At 60.7% G+C, this 20112-nt stretch overlaps 1 protein-coding gene and 3 long non-coding RNA genes across 4 annotated transcripts in view; 3 read left to right on the forward strand and 1 right to left on the reverse strand.

Annotated features, from left to right (window-relative positions):
* LOC127466104 (helicase SRCAP-like) overlaps positions 1-19565 on the reverse strand; it is a 33064-nt gene extending 13499 nt beyond the window's left edge. Inside the window, 7 exon segments of the mRNA XM_051776718.1 lie at positions 3056-3248; positions 5212-5381; positions 6540-6676; positions 10454-10631; positions 14227-14573; positions 16239-16334; positions 19453-19565. Coding sequence (XP_051632678.1) covers positions 3056-3248; positions 5212-5381; positions 6540-6676; positions 10454-10631; positions 14227-14573; positions 16239-16323 — 1110 coding nt within the window. The 5' untranslated portion in view covers positions 16324-16334; positions 19453-19565.
* Positions 3257-4435, forward strand: LOC127466107 (uncharacterized). Its single transcript, XR_007902595.1, has 4 exons — positions 3257-3309; positions 3404-3424; positions 4287-4338; positions 4412-4435. It is a non-coding gene; the product is annotated as an uncharacterized LOC127466107 (long non-coding RNA).
* Positions 7747-8588, forward strand: LOC127466105 (uncharacterized). The gene is made up of 3 exons (XR_007902593.1): positions 7747-7779; positions 7875-8053; positions 8389-8588. It is a non-coding gene; the product is annotated as an uncharacterized LOC127466105 (long non-coding RNA).
* LOC127466106 (uncharacterized) lies at positions 18112-19064 on the forward strand. The gene is made up of 3 exons (XR_007902594.1): positions 18112-18186; positions 18689-18769; positions 18965-19064. It is a non-coding gene; the product is annotated as an uncharacterized LOC127466106 (long non-coding RNA).
* Positions 19566-20112: the final 547 nt, after the last annotated feature.

The following is a 20112-nucleotide window of genomic DNA, read 5'->3' on the forward strand; positions in this document are numbered from 1 at the left end:
CCAGGTGTGCCCAGGTGTGCCCAGGTGTGACCCAGGTGTGTCCAGGTGTGTCCCAGGTACATCCAGGTGTGCCCAGGTGTCCCCAGGTGTGTCCCAGGTACACCCAGGTGTGCCCAGGGGGGTTCCCAGGTGTGCCCAGGTGTCCCCAGGTACACCCAGGTGTGCCCAGGTGTGCCCAGGTGTGTTCTCAGGTACACCCAGGTGTGCCCAGGTGTGCCCAGGTGTGTTCTCAGGTACACCCAGGTGTGCCCAGGTGTGCCCAGGTGTGTCCCAGGTACATCCAGGTGTGCCCAGGTGTGCCCAGGTGTCCCCAGGTGTGTCCTAGATACATCCAGGTGTGCCCCAGGTGTGCCCCAGGTGTGCCCAGGTGCGCCCAGGTGTGTCCCAGATGTGTCCAGGTGTGCCCCAGGTGTGCCCAGGTACACCCAGGTGTGCCCAGGTGTGTTCTCAGGTACACCCAGGTGTCCCCAGGTGTGTCCCAGGTGTGCCCAGGTGTGTCCCAGGTACACCCAGGTGTGCCCAGGTGTCTCCAGGTGTGTCCCAGGTGTGCCCAGATGTGTCCCAAGTACACCCAGGTGTGTCCTCAGGTGTCCCCAGGTGTGTGCCCAGGTGTGCCCAGGTGTGCCCAGGTGTGTCCCAGGTGTGCCCAGGTGTGTGTCAGGTACACCCAGGTGTGCCCAGGTGTGTGCAAGGTACATTCAGGTGTGTCCCAGGTGTGCCCAGGTGTGTGCCCAGGTGTGCCCAGGTGTGCCCAAGTGTGTCCCAGGTGTGTCTAGGTGTGTTCTCAGGTACACCCAGGTGTGCCCAGGTGTGCCCCAGGTGTGCCCAGGTGTGCCCAGGTGTGTCCAGGTGTGCCCAGGTGTGTGTCAGGTACACCCAGGTGTGCCCAGGTGTGTGTCAGGTACACCCAGGTGTGCCCAGGTGTCTCCAGGTGTGTCCCAGGTGTGCCCAGATGTGTCCCAAGTACACCCAGGTGTGTCCTCAGGTGTCCCCAGGTGTGCCCAGGTGTGCCCAGGTGTGTGTCAGGTACACCCAGGTGTGCCCAGGTGTGTGCAAGGTACATCCAGGTGTGTCCCAGGTGTCCCCAGGTGTGCCCAGGTGTGTGCCCAGGTGTGCCCAGGTGTGCCCAGGTGTGCCCAAGTGTGTCCCAGGTGTGTCTAGGTGTGTTCTCAGGTACACCCAGGTGTGCCCAGGTGTGCCCAGGTGTGTGTCAGGTACACCCAGGTGTCCCCAGGTGTGTCCTAGGTACATCCAGGTGTGCCCAGGTGTCCCCAGGTATGTGCCAGGTACATCCAGGTGTGCCCAGGTACACCCAGGTGTGCCCCAGGTGTGTGCCAGGTGTGCCCAGGTGTGTCCCAGATGTGTCCCCAGGTGTGTCCCAGGTGTGTGCCAGGTACATCCAGGTGTGCCCAGGTGTGTTCTCAGGTACACCCAGGTGTACCCAGATATGTCCTGCTATCCCCAGGTGTATCCCAAGTGTCCCCAGGTGTATCCCACATATCCCAGGTGCCCCCAGGTGCCCCCAGGTGTGCCTACCTGCCCCCAGGTGCGTTACCTTGTGCAGCCTCTTGACGAGGCTCTCGTTGTACTCCTGGCTGCCCTCGATCCCCCACCCCAAACCCTCATCCCAGGTGTATCCCAGGTGTCCCCAGGTGTCCCCAGGTGTGCCCAGGTGTATCCCAGATGTCCCCAGGTGTGTCCAGATCTATCCCAGGTGTCCCCAGGTGCGTCCAGGTGTGTCCAGATGTATCACAGATACCCCCACGTGCGTCCAGGTCTATCCCAGATCTATCTCAGGTGTATCCAGATCTATCCCAGGTGTCCCCAGGTGTATCCCAGGTGGCCCCAGGTGTGTCCAGATCTATCCCAGGTGTCCCCAGGTGTATCCCAGGTGTCCCCAGGTGTATCCAGGTGCATCCCAGATGTCCCCAGGTGTATCTAGGTGTAGCCCAGATCAATCTTAAGTGGATCCAGATCTATCTCAGGTGTCCCCAGGTGTATCCAGGTGCATCCCAGATGTCCCAGGTGCATCCCAGATCTATGTCAGGTGTCCCCAGGTGGCCCCAGGTGTATCCAGATCTATCCCAGGTGTCCCCAGGTGTATCCCAGGTGGCCCCAGGTGTATCCAGATCTATCCCAGGTGTCCCCAGGTGTGTCCAGGTGTATCCCAGATCTATCCCAGCTGTCCCCAGGTGCATCCCAGATGTCCCAGGTGCATCCCAGATCTATGTCAGGTGTCCCCAGGTGTCCCCAGGTGTATCCAGGTGTGCCCCAGGTGTCCCCAGGTGTATCCAGGTGTGCCCCAGGTGTCCCCAGTTGTATCCAGGTGTATCCCAGGTGTCCCCACGTGTGTCCAGGTGTATCCCAGGTGTCCCCACGTGTGTCCAGGTGTATCCCAGGTGTCCCCACGTGTGTCCAGGTGTATCCCAGGTGTCCCCAGGTGTGTCCAGGTGCATCCCAGATCTACCTCAGGTGTATCCAGATCTATCCCAGGTGTCCCCAGGTGTATCCCAGGTATTCCCAGACACCACAACTCGACTCCAAGTGCCCCCACTCCAAGTCCCAACCCCCCCAGGTGCCCCCAGGTGTGTCCAGGTGTGCCCAGGTGTATCCCCCATATCCCAGGTGCTCCCAGGTGTGCCCAGGTGCCCCCACCTGTCCCCAGGTGTCCCCAGGTGTGTCCCAACCCCCCCAGGTGTGCCTACCTGCCCCCAGGTGCGTTACCTTGTGCAGCCTCTTGACGAGGCTCTCGTTGTACTCCTGGCTGCCCTCGATCCCCCACCCCAAACCCTCATCCCAGGTGTGTCCCACCTGCTCCCAGGTGCTCCCAGGTGCCCCCAGGTGTGCCCAGGTGTATCCCAGGTGTCCCCAGGTGTATCCCACATATCCCAGGTGTGCCCAGGTGTGCCCAGGTATCGCCCAGATGTCCCCAGGTGTACCCCAGGTGTGTCCCAGGTGTATCCCACATATCCCAGGTGCATCCTAGGTCTATCCCACATATCCCAGGTGCCCCCAGGTGCCCCCAGGTGTGCCTACCTGCCCCCAGGTGCGTTACCTTGTGCAGCCTCTTGACGAGGCTCTCGTTGTACTCCTGGCTGCCCTCGATCATGCCGGTGAGGGGGTTGTGGAACCACTCGCGGAACTCGCGGTGGGACTGGAACACCCGCGGCATCAGGAAGTGCATCAGGGACCACAGCTCCATCAGGCTGTTCTGCAGCGGCGTCCCCGTCAGCAGGAGGCGCCGTTGGCTGGGGGGGGACAGGTGAGAGGGGACAGGTGAGACCTGGGGACCCCCACAGGTAACCACAGGTAACACCTGAGCACCCCCAGGTAACCACAGGTAACCCCAGAGCTCCATCAGGTAACCCCAGAGTACCCCCAGGTAAACACAGGGCACCCACAGGTAACCCCTGAGCACCCACAGGTAACCACAGGGCACCCCCAGGTAACACCTGGGCACCCACAGGTAACCCCCAGGTAACCCCAGGTAACCCTGTCAGCAGCAAACGGCGCTGGCTGGGGGGGGACAGGTGAGAGGGGACAGGTGAGGGGTGGGGCACACCTGGGGGGCACCTGGAGGTAAGGGCTGGGTTGCTACAGGGAGCTACAGGTAAGCCCAGGTGAGCACAGGTAACCCCTGGGGTACCCCTGGGTACCCCCTGAGTGACCAAAGGTACCCCAAGGTAACACCAGGTAACCCCAGAGCACCCACAGGTAACACCTGAGCACCCACAGGTAACATCTGAGCACCCACAGGTAACACCAGGTAACCCCAAGGCACCTACAAGTAACACTTGAGCACCCACAGGTAACCCCAGAGCACCCACAGGTAACACCTCGGCACCCACAGGTAACCATAGGTAACACCTGAGCACCCACAGGTAACCACAGGGCACCCACAGGTAACACCTGGGCACCCACAGGTAACCCCCAGGTAACCCCAGGTAACCCTGTCAGCAGCAAACGGCGCTGGCTGGGGGGGGACAGGTGAGAGGGGACAGGTGAGGGGTGGGGCACACCTGGGGGGCACCTGGAGGTAAGGGCTGGGTTGCTACAGGGAGCTACAGGTAAGCCCAGGTGAGCACAGGTAACCCCTGGGGTACCCCTGGGTAACCCCTGAGTGACCAAAGGTACCCCAAGGTAACACCAGGTAACACCTGAGCACCCACAGGTAACACCTGAGCGCTCCCAGGTAACATCTGAGCACCCACAGGTAACCACAGGTAACACCTGGGTACCCCCAGGTAACACCTGAGCACCCACAGGTGGGCACAGGGCATCCACAGGTAACCACAGGTAACACCTGAGCACCCCCAGGTAACACCTGAGCACCCACAGGTGGACACAGGGCATCCACAGGTAACCACAGGTAACACCTGGGGACCCACAGGTAACCGCAGAGCACCCACAGGTAACACCTGAGCACCCACAGGTAACAGCTGGGTACCCCCAGGTAACACCTGAGCACCCACAGGTAACCACAGGTAACCCCAGAGCACCCACAGGTACCCACAGGTAACACCGGGGGACCCACAGATAACACCTGAGTACCCACAGGTAACCCCAGAGCACCCACAGGTAACACCTGGGGACCCACAGATAACACCTGAGCACCCACAGGTAACCCCAGGTAACACCAGAGCACCCAGTTGTGCCCCCAGCTGTGCCCAGGTGTATCCCAACCCCCCCCCGGAGCCCCCAGGAGCCTCCAGGTGTGCCCAGGTATATCCCAAACCCCCCCAGGTGTGCCCAGGTGTATCCCAACCCCCCCAGGAGCACCCACCTGTGCCCAGGTGTATCCCAATCCCCCCCTAGCTGTATCCCAACCCCCCCCAGGTGTGCCCACCTGTGCCCAGCTGTATCCCAACCCTCCCCAGGAGCCCCCAGGTGTGCCCAGGTGTGCCCAGGTATATCCCAATCCCCCCCAGGTGTATCCCAATCCCCCCCAGGTGCCCCCAGGTGTGCCCACCTGGTGCCCAGGTGTACCCCACTCCCCCCCAGGTGTATCCCAATCCCCTCCAGGTGTATCCCAATCCCCCCCAGGAGCCCCCAGGTGTGCCCAGGTGTATTCCAATCCCCACCAGCTGTGCCCAGGTGTATCCCAACCCCCCCCAGGTGCCCCCAGCTGTGCCCAGGTGTGCCCAGGTGTATCCCACTCCCCCCCAGGTGTGCCCAGGTGTACCCCACTGCCCCCCAGGTGCCTGCCCTCACCTGTTGAAGTTGAGCAGGGACTGCCAGCGCTGGGACTTGAAGTTCTTGATGTTCTGGGCCTCGTCCAGGATCAGGTACTTCCAGTTCTTGCGCCGGAAGGCCTGGTGGTCCTGCAGCACCAGCTTGTAGGACGTGATGCACACGTGGAACGCGTTCGGCTTCGTCCAGCCCTGACAGGTGAGCCACAGGTGACCCCCAGGTGACCCCCAGACCCCCCAGGTGACCCCCAGACTCCCCAGACAACCCCATCTCCAACCCTCCAGGTGAGTCCCTATAAATCTATACGGATCCCAATGGATCCAGGTGTGCCCAGGTGTGCCCAGGTGTGCCCAGGTGTGTCCCAGGTGTGCCCCAGGTGACCCCCAGGTGACCCCCAGAGTGCTCAGGTGACCAGGTAAGACCCTACACGTGATCCCCCTATAAGTCTCCAGGTGAGTCCCTATAGATCCCAATGGATCCCAGTGGATCCAGGTGTGTCCAGGCGTGTCCAGGTGTGTCCAGGTGTGTCCAGGTGTGTCCCAGGTGACCCTCAGACCCCCCAGGTGACCCTCTTACACTCCTCCAGGTGACTCCCTATAGACGCCAATGTCTCCCAGGTGCATCCAGGTGTGCCCAGCTGTGCCCAGTTGTGCCCAGGTGTGCCCCAGGTGACCCTCAGACCCCCCAGGTGACCCTCAGGTGACCCTCAGACCCCTCAGGTGACCCCAAAACCCCCCAGGTGACCCCATTTGCACCCCTCCAGGTGACTCCCTCCCCCTCCCCACGGCTCCCGATGTCTCCCAACATCTCCCAGGTGCATCCAGGTGTGCCCAGCTGTGCCCAGGTGTGCCCCAGGTGTGTCCCAGACCCCCTACGTGACCCCAAAACCCCCCAGGTGACCCCCTTACACCCCTCCAGGTGACTCCCTATAGACCCCAACGTCTCCCAGGTGCATCCAGGTGTGCCCAGCTGTGCCCAGGTGTGCCCAGGTGTGCCCCAGGTGACCCCCAGACCCCCCCAGGTGACCCCCAGACTCCTCAGATGACCCCAAAACCCCCCAGGTGACCCCATTTGCACCCCTCCAGGTGACTCCCTATAGACCCCAACGTCTCCCAGGTGCATCCAGGTGTGTCCAGCTGTGCCCAGGTGTGCCCAGGTGTGCCCCAGGTGACCCCCAGACCCCCCCAGGTGACCCCCAGACTCCTCAGATGACCCCAAAACCCCCCAGGTGACCCCCTTACACCCCTCCAGGTGACTCCCTCCATCTCCCCACAGCTCTCAGTGTCTCCCAGGTGTGCCCAGGTGTGCCCAGGTGTATCCAGGTGTGCCCAGGTGTGCCAGGCCCTCACCTGGCGCTTGAGGCGCCGCTCCTTCTGGGCGCCGTAGTAGGTGAGGATCTTGAAGCTGGGGCACCAGCGCTTCAGCTCCATCTCCCAGTTGAGCATCACCGAGGTGGGCACGATGATCAGGTGGGGGCCCCAGCTACCTGTGGGCAGGTGAGGGGCGCAGGTGAGGCCGGGAGAGCCCCAAAAGTGCCCAGGTGAGTCTCAGGTGGGTTTTAGAGACCCTAAAGGTGCCCAGGTGAGTCTCAGGTGGGTTTTAGAGACCCTAAAGGTGCCCAGGTGGGTCTCAGGTGGGTTCTGGAGACCTCCAAAGGTGCCCAGGTGGGTCCAGGTGGGTTCTGGAGACCCCCAAAGGTGCCCAGGTGGGTCTCAGGTGGGTCTCAGGTGGGTTCTGGAGACCCCCAAAGGTGCCCAGGTGGGTCTCAGGTGAGTCCTGGAGACACCCAAAGGTGCCCAGGTGGGTCTCAGGTGGGTCTCAGGTGGGTTCTGGAGACCCCCAAAGGTGCCCAGGTGGGTCTCAGGTGAGTCCTGGAGACCCCCAAAGGTGCCCAGGTGGGTCTCAGGTGGGTTCTGGAGACCCCCAAAGGTGCCCAGGTGGGTCTCAGGTGAGTCCCAGAGACCCCCAAAAGTGCCCAGGTGGGTCTCAGGTGAGTCCCAGAGACCCCAAAAAGGTGCTCAGGTGAGTCCCAGGTGGGTTCTGGAGACCCCAAAGGTGCCCAGGTGGGTCTCAGGTGGGTTTTGGAGATCCCCAAAGGTGCCCAAGTGAGTCCTCAAGACCCCAAAAAGGTGCCCAGGTGAGTCCTGGGGACACCAAAAAGGTGCCCAGGTAGGGCCCAGGTGGGTTCTGGAGACCCCAAAAAGGTGCTCAGGTGAGCCCAAGACCCCAAAAAGGTGCCCAGGTGGGTCTCAGGTGGGTTCTGGAGACCCCCAAAGGTGCCCAGGTGGGTCTCAGGTGAGTCCTGGAGACCCCCAAAAGTGCCCAGGTGGGTCTCAGGTGAGTCCCAGAGACCCCAAAAAGGTGCTCAGGTGAGTCCCAGGTGGGTTCTGGAGACCCCAAAGGTGCCCAGGTGGGTCTCAGGTGGGTTTTGGAGACCCCCAAAGGTGCCCAAGTGAGTCCTCAAGACCCCAAAAAGGTGCCCAGGTGAGTCCTGGGGACACCAAAAAGGTGCCCAGGTAGGGCCCAGGTGGGTTCTGGAGACCCCAAAAAGGTGCTCAGGTGAGCCCAAGACCCCAAAAAGGTGCCCAGGTGGGTCTCAGGTGGGTCCTGAACACCCTCAAAGGTGCCCAGGTGAGTCTCAGGTGAGTCCTGGAGACCCCCAAAAGTGCCCAGGTGGGTCTCAGGTGGGTCTCAGGTGGGTTCTGGAGACCCCCAAAGGTGCCCAGGTGGGTCTCAGGTGAGTCCTGGAGACCCCCAAAAGTGCCCAGGTGGGTCTCAGGTGAGTCCCAGAGACCCCAAAAAGGTGCTCAGGTGAGTCCCAGGTGGGTTCTGGAGACCCCAAAGGTGCCCAGGTGGGTCTCAGGTGGGTCCTGAACACCCCCAAAGGTGCCCAGGTGGGTCTCAGGTGGGTCCTGAACACCCCCAAAGGTGCCCAGGTGGGTCTCAGGTGGGTTCTGGAGACCCCAAAGGTGCCCAGGTGGGTCTCAGGTGGGTCCTGAACACCCTCAAAGGTGCCCAGGTGAGTCTCAGGTGAGTCCCAGAGACCCCAAAAAGGTGCTCAGGTGAGTCCCAGGTGGGTTCTGGAGACCCCAAAGGTGCCCAGGTGGGTCTCAGGTGGGTCCTGAACACCCTCAAAGGTGCCCAGGTGAGTCTCAGGTGAGTTCTGGAGACCCCCAAAGGTGCCCAGGTGAGTCTCAGGTGAGTTCTGGAGACCCCCAAAGGTGCTCAGGTGAGTCCTGGAGACGCCAAAAAGGTGCCCAGGTGAGTCCTGGACACACCAAAAAGGTGCCCAGGTGTGACCTAAAGGGGCCCAGGTGGGTCCCCCTGAGCTCCGTCTCCCGGTTGGGCGTCGCCCAGGTGGGCACCAGGGGAGGGTCCCGGCTACCTGTGGGCAGGTGAGGGGCGGCACAGCTGCCCAGCCATTTTTTCCCCTTTTTTCACCCATTTTCCCCCTTTTTTTTCCCCATTTTTTCCCCTTTTCCCCCCGTTTTTTTTTCCCCCCACCGCCCCAGGTGTGCCCAGGTGTGTGCCAGGTGTGCCCAGGTGTCTCATTTCCCACACCTGGCACCTTTTCAAGGGGTTTCTCCCCCATTTTTACCCTTTTCCACCCCTTTTTTTCCCACATTCCCCCCATTTTTCCCTTTTTTCCCCCCATTTTTTCCCCTTTTCCTCCCATTTTTTTTCCTCCCCCGCCCCCAGGTGTGCCCAGGTGTGTGCCAGGTGTGCCCAGGTGTGCCCAAGCACCTTTTTGGAACATTTCTCACCCATTTTCCCCCCATATTTCACCCCTTTTTCCTCTTTTTTCCCCATTTTTCCCCTTTTCCCCCCCTTTTTTTCCCCCCACCCCCCCAGGTGTGCCCAGGTGTGTGCCAGGTGTGCCCAGGTGTCTCATTTCCCACGCCTGGCACCTTTTCAGGGGGTTCCTCACCCATTTTTACCCCTTTCCACCCCTTTTTTTCCCACATTTCACCCATTTCCCCCCATTTTTCCCCTTTTCCCCCCGTTTTTTTTCCCCTCCACCCCCCCAGGTGTGCCCAGGTGTGCCCAGGTGTGTGCCAGGTGTGCCCAGGTGTCTCATTTCCCACACCTGGCACCTTTTCAAGGGGTTTCTCCCCCATTTTTACCCTTTTCCACCCCTTTTTTTCCCACATTCCCCCCATTTTTTCCCCTTTTTCCCCCCATTTTTTCCCCTTTTCCTCCCATTTTTTTTCCTCCCCCGCCCCCAGGTGTGCCCAGGTGTGTGCCAGGTGTGCCCAGGTGTGCCCAAGCACCTTTTTGGAACATTTCTCACCCATTTTCCCCCCATATTTCACCCCTTTTTCCTCTTTTTTCCCCATTTTTCCCCTTTTCCCCCCGTTTTTTTTCCTCCCCTCCCCCCCAGGTGTGCCCAGGTGTGCCAGGTGTGCCCAGGTGCCTCCTTTCCCACACCTGGCACCTTTTCAGTGGGTTTCTCCCTCATTTTTCCCCCACATTCCCCCCATTTTTTCCCCTTTTTTCCCCATTTTTTCCCCTTTTCCCCCCCTTTTTTTCCCCCCACCCCCCCAGGTGTGCCCAGGTGTGTGCCAGGTGTGCCCAGGTGTCTCATTTCCCACGCCTGGCACCTTTTCAGGGGGTTCCTCACCCATTTTTACCTCTGTCCACCCCTTTTTTTCCCACATTTCACTCATTTTTCCCCATTTTTCCCCTTTTCCCCCCGTTTTTTTCCCCCCACCGCCCCAGGTGTGCCCAGGTGCCTCATTTCCCACACCTGACACCCTTTTGAGGGGTTTCTCCCTCATTTTCCCCCCATATTTCACCCATTTTTCCCCCTTTTTTCCCCGTTATTTCCCCTTTTCCCCCCGTTTTTTTTCCCTCCTCCCCCCCAGGTGTGCCCAGGTGTGTGCCAGGTGTGCCCAGGTGTGCCCAGGTGTGTGCCAGGTGTGCCCAGGTGTGCCCAAACACCTTTATGGAGGGTTTCTCACCCATTTTTCCCCCACATTCCCCCCATTTTTCCCCTTTTTTCCCCATTTTTTCCCCTTTTCCCCCTCATTTTTTCCCCCCCCACCGCCCCAGGTGTGCCCAGGTGTGTGCCAGGTGTGCCCAGGTGCCTCATTTCCCACACCTGGCCCCCTTTTAGGAAGTTCCTCCCCCATTTTTCCCCCACATTCCCCCCATTTTTTCCCCCTTTTTCCCCTTTTTTCCCCATTTTCCCCCATTTTTCCCCTTTTCCCCCCGTTTTTTTCCCCCCCCCCGCCCCCGGGCGTGTGCCCAGGTGCGCCCTCACCTTTCTCGCAGGCCAGGTGTGCCAGCAGGGAGATGGTCTGGATGGTCTTGCCCAGCCCCATCTCGTCGGCGAGGATCCCGTTGAGCTTCTTCTCGTACATGGTGACGAGCCAGTCCAGCCCGATGTGCTGGTACTCCCGCAGGGTGCCCCGCAGCAGGTGAGGGATGGGCGTCTTCACCTGCACAGGTGGGCACAGGTGACCCCCAGGTGAGCCCCGGGCTCCCCCAGGTGACCCTCAGGTGACCCCCAAACTCCTCAAGCAACCAGGTAAGGTCTTACAGGTAACGCCCCTACAACGCTCCAGGTGACACCCAATGGATCCAGGTGTGTCCCAGGTGTGTCCCAGGTGACCCCCAGACCCCCCAGGTGACCCTCAGACTCCTCAGGTGACCCCACAGGTAACCCCTCTAGAATTCTCCAGGTGAGTCTCTGTAGATCCCTATGGAGCCAGGTGTGTCCCAGGTGTGTCCAGGTGTGCCCAGGTGTGTCCCAGGTGACCCCCAGACCCCTCAGGTGACCCCCAGGTGACCCCCAGACTCCACAGGTGACCCCACCCACAACCCCCCAGGTGAGTCCCTATAGCTCCCTATCGATCCCTATAGAGCCAGGTGTGTCCCAGGTGTGTCCCAGGTGTGTCCAGGTGTGCCCAGGTGACCCCCAGACCCCCCAGGTGACCCCCAGGTGACCCCACGACTCCTCATGTGACCCCACCTACACCCCTCCAGGTGAGTCCCTATAGCTCTCTCTGGATCCAGGTGTGTCCCAGGTGCCCCCCAGACCCGCAGGGTGCCCCTCAGCAGGTGAGGGATGGGCGTCTTCACCTGCACAGGTGGGCACAGGTGACCCCCAGGTGACCCCCAGGTGACCCCCAGACTCCCCAGGTGACCCCACCCACAACCCCCCAGGTGAGTCCCTATAGCACCCTATGGAGCCAGGTGTGTCCCAGGTGTGTCCCAGGTGTGTCCCAGGTGTGCCCAGGTGACCCCCAGACCCCCAAGATGACCCCCAGACTCCTCAGGTGACCCTACAGGTAACTTCTCTATAACTCTCCAGGTGAGTCCCTGTAGATCCCTATGGATCTCAGTGGATCCAGGTGTGTCCCAGGTGTGTCCAGGTGTGCCCAGGTGACCCCCAGACCCCCCAGGTGACCCCCAGGTGACCCCACGACTCCTCATGTGACCCCACCTACACCCCTCCAGGTGAGTCCCTATAGTTCCCTATGGATCCAGGTGTGCCCAGGTGTGTCCCAGGTGCCCCCCAGACCCTCAGGGTGCCCCACAGCAGGTGAGGGATGGGCGTCTTCACCTGCACAGGTGGGCACAGGTGACCCACAGGTGGCCCCCAGGTGACCCCCAGACTCCCCAAGTGACCCCACTCACAACCCCCCAGGTGAGTCCCTATAGATTCCTATTAATCCCTATGGAGCCAGGTGTGTCCCAGGTGTGCCCAGGTGTGCCCAGGTGTGCCCAGGTGACCCCCAGACCCCCCAGGTGACCCTCAGACTCCCCAGGTGACCCTCAGACCCCCCAGATGACCCCACAGGTAACCCCCCTATAATCCTCCAGGTGAGTCCCTATAGATCCCTATAGATCCCAATGGACCCAGGTGTGTCCCAGGTGTGCCCAGGTGTGTCCCAGGTGACCCCCAGACCCCCCAGGTGACCTCCAGACTCCTCAGGTGACCCCCAGACTCCCCAGGTGACCCCACCCACAACCCCCCAGGTGAGTCCCTATAGATCCCTATTGATCCCTATGGAGCCAGGTGTGTCCCAGGTGTGCCCAGGTGTGCCCAGGTGTGTCCCAGGTGACCCCCAGACTCCCCAGGTGACCCCACCCACAACCCCCCAGGTGAGTCCCTATAGATCCCTATGGAGCCAGGTGTGCCCCAGGTGTGTTCCAGGTGCCCCCAGGTGCCCCCAGGTGTGCCCCCCTCACCTGTGTGGTGACCAGGGTGTAGCCCTTGGGCTGGAGATGGATCCAGGTGCCCCCAGCTGCCCCCAGGTGCCCCCAGTTACCCCCAGCTGCCCCCAGGTGTGCCCCCAGGTGTGTTCCAGCTGCCCCCAGGTGCCCCCAGGTGCCCCCAGGTGCCCCCAGGTGCCCCCCTCACCTGTGTGGTGGCCAGGGTGTACCCCTTGGGCTGGAGGTGTGTCCCACCCCCCCCAGCTGCCCCCAGGTGCCCCCAGGTGCCCCCAGGTGCCCCCAGATGTCCCCAGCTGCCCCCAGTTGCCCCCATCTCCCCCCAGGTGCCCCCAGGTGTGCCCCCTCACCTGTGTGGTGGCCAGGGTGTACCCCTTGGGCTGGAGGTGTGTCCCAGGTGCCCCCAGGTGTGCCCAGGTGCCCCCCTCACCTGTGTGGTGGCCAGGGTGTACCCCTTGGGCTGGAGGTGGGTCCCACCCCCCTCAGGTGCCCCCAGGTGCCCCCAGATGTTCCCAGGTGCCCCCAGGTGCCCCCAGCTGCCCCCAGGTGTGCCCAGGTGCCCCAGGTGTGCCCCCTCACCTGTGTGGTGGCCAGGGTGTACCCCTTGGGCTGGAGGTGTGTCCCAGGTGCCCCCAGGTGCCCCCAGGTGTGCCCCCCTCACCTGTGTGGTGGCCAGGGTGTACCCCTTGGGCTGGAGATGTGTCCCATCCCCCCCAGGTGCCCCCAGGTGCCCCCAGGAGCCCCCAGGTGCCCCCAGGTGTGCCCAGGTGCCCCCAGTTGCCCCAAGGTGCTCCCAGGTGCCCCCAGGTGCCCCCAGGTGCCCCCCTCACCTGTGTGGTGGCCAGGGTGTACCCCTTGGGCTGGAGGTGTGTCCCACCCCCCCCAGCTGCCCCCAGGTGCCCCCAGGTGCCCCCAGGTGCCCCCAGATGTCCCCAGCTGCCCCCAGTTGCCCCCATCTCCCCCCAGGTGCCCCCAGGTGTGCCCCCTCACCTGTGTGGTGGCCAGGGTGTACCCCTTGGGCTGGAGGTGTGTCCCAGGTGCCCCCAGGTGTGCCCAGGTGCCCCCCTCACCTGTGTGGTGGCCAGGGTGTACCCCTTGGGCTGGAGGTGGGTCCCACCCCCCTCAGGTGCCCCCAGGTGCCCCCAGATGTTCCCAGGTGCCCCCAGGTGCCCCCAGCTGCCCCCAGGTGTGCCCAGGTGCCCCAGGTGTGCCCCCTCACCTGTGTGGTGGCCAGGGTGTACCCCTTGGGCTGGAGGTGTGTCCCAGGTGCCCCCAGGTGCCCCCAGGTGTGCCCCCCTCACCTGTGTGGTGGCCAGGGTGTACCCCTTGGGCTGGAGATGTGTCCCATCCCCCCCAGGTGCCCCCAGGTGCCCCCAGGAGCCCCCAGGTGCCCCCAGGTGTGCCCAGGTGCCCCCAGTTGCCCCAAGGTGCTCCCAGGTGCCCCCAGGTGCCCCCAGGTGTGCCCCCTCACCTGTGTGGTGGCCAGGCTGTACCCCTTGGGCTGGAGATGAATGTAGGTGCCCCCAGGTGTGCTCAGTTGCCCCCAGGTGCCCCCAGCTGCCCCCAGGTGCCCCCAGGTGCCCCCCTCACCTGTGTGGTGGCCAGGGTGTACCCCTTGGGCTGGAGGTGTGTCCCAGGTGCCCCCAGGTGCCCCCCTCACCTGTGTGGTGGCCAGGGTGTACCCCTTGGGCTGGAGGTGTGTCCCAGGTGCCCCAGGTGCCCCCCTCACCTGTGTGGTGGCCAGGGTGTACCCCTTGGGCTGGAGGTGTGTGCCATCCCCCCCAGGTGCCCCCAGGTGCCCCCAGGTGTGCCCAGGTGCCCCCAGGTGTGTCCAGGTGCCCCCAGGTGCCCCCTCACCTGTGTGGTGGCCAGGGTGTACCCCTTGGGCTGGAGGCTCTCGGCGGCGGCCGCGATGTCGCTGATCTCCTTCTTGGGGGCGGAGCCGGCGGGGCCCGAGCCGGGCGGGGCCGGGGCGGGGCCGGTGGCGGCCCCGCCCCCTCCCGGGGGCACCTGGGCAGGCGGGGCGGGGTCTCCGGGGGCGGGGTCTCCTCCGGCCCCGCCCCCTCCTCCTCCTCCTCCTCCCGCTCCCCCTTCCTGCTCTTCCTCCTCCTCCTCCTCCTCCTCGTCGTCCTCGTCCTCCTCGTCCTCTTCCTCCTCCTCATCCTCTTCCTCCTCCTCCTCCTCGCTCTCGGCCCCAGGTGAGTCTGGGCGGGGCAGGGGAGGAGGCAGGTGAGGGGGTGGAGCCACACCTGGGGCCTGGACTTCACAGGTGAGCCCCTAAACTCACTCAGGTGACCCCAGAACCCTCCCAGGACCCTCCCAGGTGACCCCAAAACCTTCTCAGGTGACCCCAAATCCCCCCCAGGTGACCCCAAAACCCCCTCAGGTAACCTCAGAATTCCCCCAGGTGACCCCAAAGCCTTCGCAGGTGACCCCAAATCCCCCTCAGGTGACCCCAAAGGTTTCACAGGTGACCCTGAAAGTCACCCAGGTAACCCTGAACCCCCTCAGGTGACCCCCAAACCAGCCCCCACCTGCCCAGGTGACCCCAAAATCCGCTCAAATGACCCCAAAACCCCCTCAGGTGACCCCAAATCCCTCTCAGGTGACCCCCAAACCAGCCCACACCTGCCCAGGTGACCCCAAAATCTGCTCAAATTACCCCAAAACTCTCTCAGGTGACCCCAAAAGCAACACACACCTGCCCAGGTGACCCCAAAGTCCCTTCAAATAACCCCAAAACTCCCTCAGGTGACCCCAAAACCCTCCCAAGTGACCCCAAAACCCCCCCAAGTGACCCCAAAACCCCCTCAGGTAACCTCAGAATTCCCCCAGGTGACCCCAAAGCCTTCGCAGGTGACCCTGAAAGTCACCCAGGTGACCCCAAAACCTTCTCAGGTGACCCTAAAACTCTCCCAGGTGACCCTGAACCTCCTCAGGTGACCCCCAAAACCACCACCTGCCTGCCCAGGTGACCCCAAACTCCCCCCAGGTGACCCCAAAACCTGTTCAAATAACCCCAAACCCCCCTCAGGTGACCCCAAACCCCCCTCAGGTGACCCCAAAACCCCCTCAGGTGACCCCAAATCCCCTTCAGGTGACCCCAAATCCCCCTCAGGTGACCCCAAAATCCCCTCAGGTGACCCCAAATCCCCCCCAGGTGACCCCAAAACTCCCCCAGGTAACCCCCAAATCCCTCCCAGGTGACCCCAAATCCCTCTCAGGTGACCCTAAACCCCCTCAGGTAACCCCAAAACCCCCCCAGGTGACCCTAAACCCCCCCAGGTAACCCCAAAACCTCCTCAGGCGACCCCAAACTTCCCCCAGGTGACCCCAAAACTCCCCCAGGTGACCCTAAATCCCTCTCAGTTAATCCCAAATTCCCCCAGGTGACCCTAAATCCCCCCCAGGTGACCCCAAAACCCCCTCAGGTGACCCCAAATCCCCCTCAGGTGACCCCAAAATCCCCTCAGGTGACCCCAAATCCCCCCCAGGTGACCCCAAAACTCCCCCAGGTAACCCCCAAACCCTCCCAGGTGACCCCAAATCCCTCTCAGGTGACCCTAAACCCCCTCAGGTAACCCCAAAACTCCCCCAGGTGACCCCAAAACGCTCCCAGTTGACCCCAAAACCTTCTCAGGTAACCCCAAAACCACTCAGGTGACCCCAAAACCCCCTCAGGTGACCCCAAGACCAACACACATCTGCCCAGGTGACCCCAAAACCCATTCAAATAATCCCAAACCCCCTCAGGTGACCCCAAACCCCCCCCCAGGTAACCCCAAAACCCCCTCAGGTGACCCCAACCCCCCCCCAGGTGACCCCAAACCCCTCCCAGGTGTGCCCAGGTGTGCCCAGGTGGGCGGTACCTGAGCGGGTGCTGCTGGCGCCGGGGGCGGAGTCGCAGTCGGAGTCGGTGAAGGCGCCGGCGTAACGTTGGAGCAGCTCCTCCATGGGCAGCGCACCTGCAACACACCGGGGTCACACCTGGGGGGGGGACACACCTGGGGGGTGGGACACACCTGGGGGGGAGCTGAGATACACCTGGGACACACCGGGGTCACACCTGGGGGGGGGACACACCTGGGGGGTGGGACACACCTGGGGGGGAGCTGAGACACACCTGGAACACACCTGGGTCACTCACCTGGGGGGGGGGACACACCTGGGACACACCTGGGGGGGACACACCTGGGGGGGGGCTGGGATACACCTGGGACACACCTGGGTCACACCTGGGGGGGGGACACACCTGGGGGGGAGCTGAGATACACCTGGGACACACCTGGGTCACACCTGGGGGGGGGACACACCTGGGGGGTGGGACACACCTGGGGGGGAGCTGAGACACACCTGGAACACACCTGGGTCACTCACCTGGGGGGGGGGACACACCTGGGACACACCTGGGGGGGAGCTGAGACACACCTGGAACACACCTGGGTCACTCACCTGGGGGGGGGGACACACCTGGGACACACCTGGGGGGGACACACCTGGGGGGGGGCTGGGATACACCTGGGACACACCTGGGTCACACCTGGGGGGGGGACACACCTGGGGGGTGGGACACACCTGGGGGGGAGCTGAGACACACCTGGAACACACCTGGGTCACTCACCTGGGGGGGGGGACACACTTGGGACACACCTGGGGGGGACACACCTGGGGGGGGGCTGGGATACACCTACAACACACCTGGGTCACACCTGGGGGGGGGACACACCTGGGGGGGGGCTGGGATACACCTGGGACACACCTGGGTCACACCTGGGGGGGGGACACACCTGGGGGGTGGGACACACCTGGGGGGGAGCTGAGACACACCTGGAACACACCTGGGTCACTCACCTGGGGGGGGGGGACACACCTGGGACACACCTGGGGGGGACACACCTGGGGGGGGGCTGGGATACACCTGGGGGGGGGTGGGACACACCTAAGACACACCTGGGGACACACCTGGGGGGAAGGGGATACCTGTAGGATACACCTGCAACACACCTGGGTCACTCACCTGGGGGGGGGGTCACACCTGGGGGGTGGGACACACCTGAGACACACCTGGGGGGGGACACACACCTCGGACACACCTGGGGAGGGGGACACACCTGGGCACACCTGGATCACACACCTGGGGGGGGGACTGGGACACACCTGGGACACACCTGGGGGGGCTGGGACACACCTGAGACACACCTGGGACACACCTGGACACACCTGGAGGGTGGGACACACCTGGGCATATTTTGGGGTCGCTTGGGGTATTTTTAGGGGTGTATTTGGGGGTCCCGGGGGTGTTTCGGGGTTTTTTTTGAGCTGATTTTTGGTCTATTTTTGGAGCTTCTTTTTGAGGGTCCTGGGGGGAGTTTTTGGGGCAGGTTTGGAGAATTTTGGGGTGGGTTTGGGAGGTTTTTTGGGGTTTTTGGGGGGTTTTTCAGGAGGTTTTTGGGGGGGGGTTGGGTGGTTTTGGGGCTTCTTTTTGGGGGTCTTAGGAGTGGTTTTGTGGTTAAATTTGGGGGCTTTTTTAGGGGTGTTTTTGAGTGTTTTTTGAGGTTGTTTTTGGGGGTCCTTGAACTGTTTTTAAGGTGATTTTTGCTCTATTTTTGTAGCTTTTTTTGAGGGTCCTGGGGGAGTTTTTGGGGCAGGTTTGGAGAATTTTGGGGTGGGTTTGGGAGATTTTTTTGGGAGGTTTTTGAGGTGATTTTTGGTCTATTTTTGGAGCTTCTTTTTGGGGGTCCTGGGGGGCCTTTTTGGGGCAGGTTTGGGGAATTTTGGGGTGGGTTTGGGAGATTTTTTGGGGGTTTTTTTAGGGATGTTTTTGGGGAGTTTTTGGGGTGATTTTTGCTCTATTTTTGGAGCTTCTTTTTGAGGGTCCTGGGGGAGTTTTTGGGGCAGGTTTGGAGAATTTTGGGGTGGGTTTGGGAGGTTTTTTGGGGTTTTTGGGGGGTTTTTCAGGAGGTTTTTGGGGGGGGTTGGGTGGTTTTGGGGCTTCTTTTTGGGGGTCTTAGGAGTGTTTTTGTGGTTAAATTTGGGGGCTTTTTTAGGGGTGTTTTTGAGTGTTTTTTGAGATTGTTTTTAGGGGTTCTTGAACTATTTTTAAGGTGATTTTTGCTCTATTTTTGTAGCTTTTTTTGGGGGTCCTGGGGGAGTTTTTGGGGCAGGTTTGGGGAATTTTGGGGCGGGTTTGGGGGGTTTTTGGGGAGGTTTTTAAGGTTATTTTTACTCTATTTTTGGGACTTCTTTTTGAGGGTCCTGGGGGAGTTTTTGGGGCAGGTTTGGAGAATTTTGGGGTGGTTTTGGGAGGTTTTTTAGGGAGGTTTTTGGGGAGTTTTTGGGGTGATTTTTGGTCTATTTTTGTAGCTTCTTTTTGGGGGTCCTGGGGGAGTTTTTGGGGCAGGTTTGGGGGGGTTTTTGGGGTGTTTTGGGGTTTTTTTGAGATGATCTTTGGTCTATTTTTGAAGCCTCTTTTTTAGGGTCCTGGGGGGTGTTTTTTGGGGTGGGTTTGGGGGGTTTTTTGGGAGGTTTTTGAGGTAATTTTTGGTCTATTTTTGTAGCTTCTTTTTGGGAGGTTCTGGGGGAGTTTTTGGGGCAGGTTTGGACAATTTTGGGGTGGGTTTAGAGGGTTTTTTGGGAGGTTTTTGAGGTAATTTTTGGTCTATTTTTGTATCTTCTTTTTGAGGGCTCTGGGGGAGTTTTTGGGGCAGGTTTGGGGGGTGGTTTTTTGGGGTGTTTTTGGGGAGTTTTTGAGATAATTTTTGGTCTATTTTTGTAGCTTCTTTTTAGGGGTCCTGAAGGGTCTTTTTGGGGTGGTTTTGGGGGGTTTTTTGGGAGGTTTTTGAGCTGATTTTTAGTCTATTTTTGTAGCTTTTTTTTGGGGGTCCTGGGGGTGTTTTTGGGGCAGGTTTGGAGAATTTTGGGGTGGGTTTGGGAGATTTTTTGGGAGGTTTTTGAGGTGATTTTTGGTCTATTTTTGTAGCTTCTTTTTGAGGGTCCTGGGGGAGTTTTTGGGGCAGGTTTGGAGAATTTTGGGGTGGGTTTGGGAGGTTTTTGGGGGTTTTTGGGGGTTTTTTTCCCACCCACCCTCTCGGGCGAGGTCGTCGAGCTCCTGCTGGTGGTCGACGTCGCCCTCGAGTCGCTCCTGGGCGGCGATCGTGTCCTCCTCGTCCTCTCCTGGGGGGAAAAGAGCCCCAAAAATGGGTCAGAACCCCCCAGAAATGGTAAAAAAAACCCAGAAATTGATAATAAAGGCCCAAAAATGGGTGAAAACGCAAAAAAAATGGGTGAAAATGACCCAAAAATGGGTGAAAACTTGAAAAAAATGGAGAAAAATGCCCCAAAAATGGGTGAAAAACCAAAAAAAATGGATGAAAACTTGAAAAAAATGGGTGAAAACTCACCAAAAACGGGTGAAAACCCCCCAAAAATGGATGAAAACCCCCTAAAAATGGGTCAGAACCCCCCAAAAATAGGTAAAAAAACACCAGAAATTGGTAAAAAAGGCCCAGAAATGGGTGAAAAGGCAAAAAAAATGGATGAAAATGACCCAAAAATGGGTGAAAACTCGAAAAAAATGGAGAAAAATGCCCCAAAAATGGGTGAAAAACCAAAAAAAATGGATGAAAACGCCCTAAAAATGGGTCAGAACCTCCCCAAAAATAGGAAAAAACCACAGAAATTGGTAAAAAAGGCCCAAAACCAGGTGAAAATGCAAAAAAAATGGAGAAAAACGCCCCAAAAATG

Source organism: Manacus candei, unplaced genomic scaffold, assembly GCF_025592945.1.
Source record: "Manacus candei isolate 608988 ecotype Guabito, Panama unplaced genomic scaffold, ASM2559294v1 h1tg000603l, whole genome shotgun sequence".
Taxonomy (NCBI): Eukaryota; Metazoa; Chordata; class Aves; order Passeriformes; family Pipridae; genus Manacus; species Manacus candei.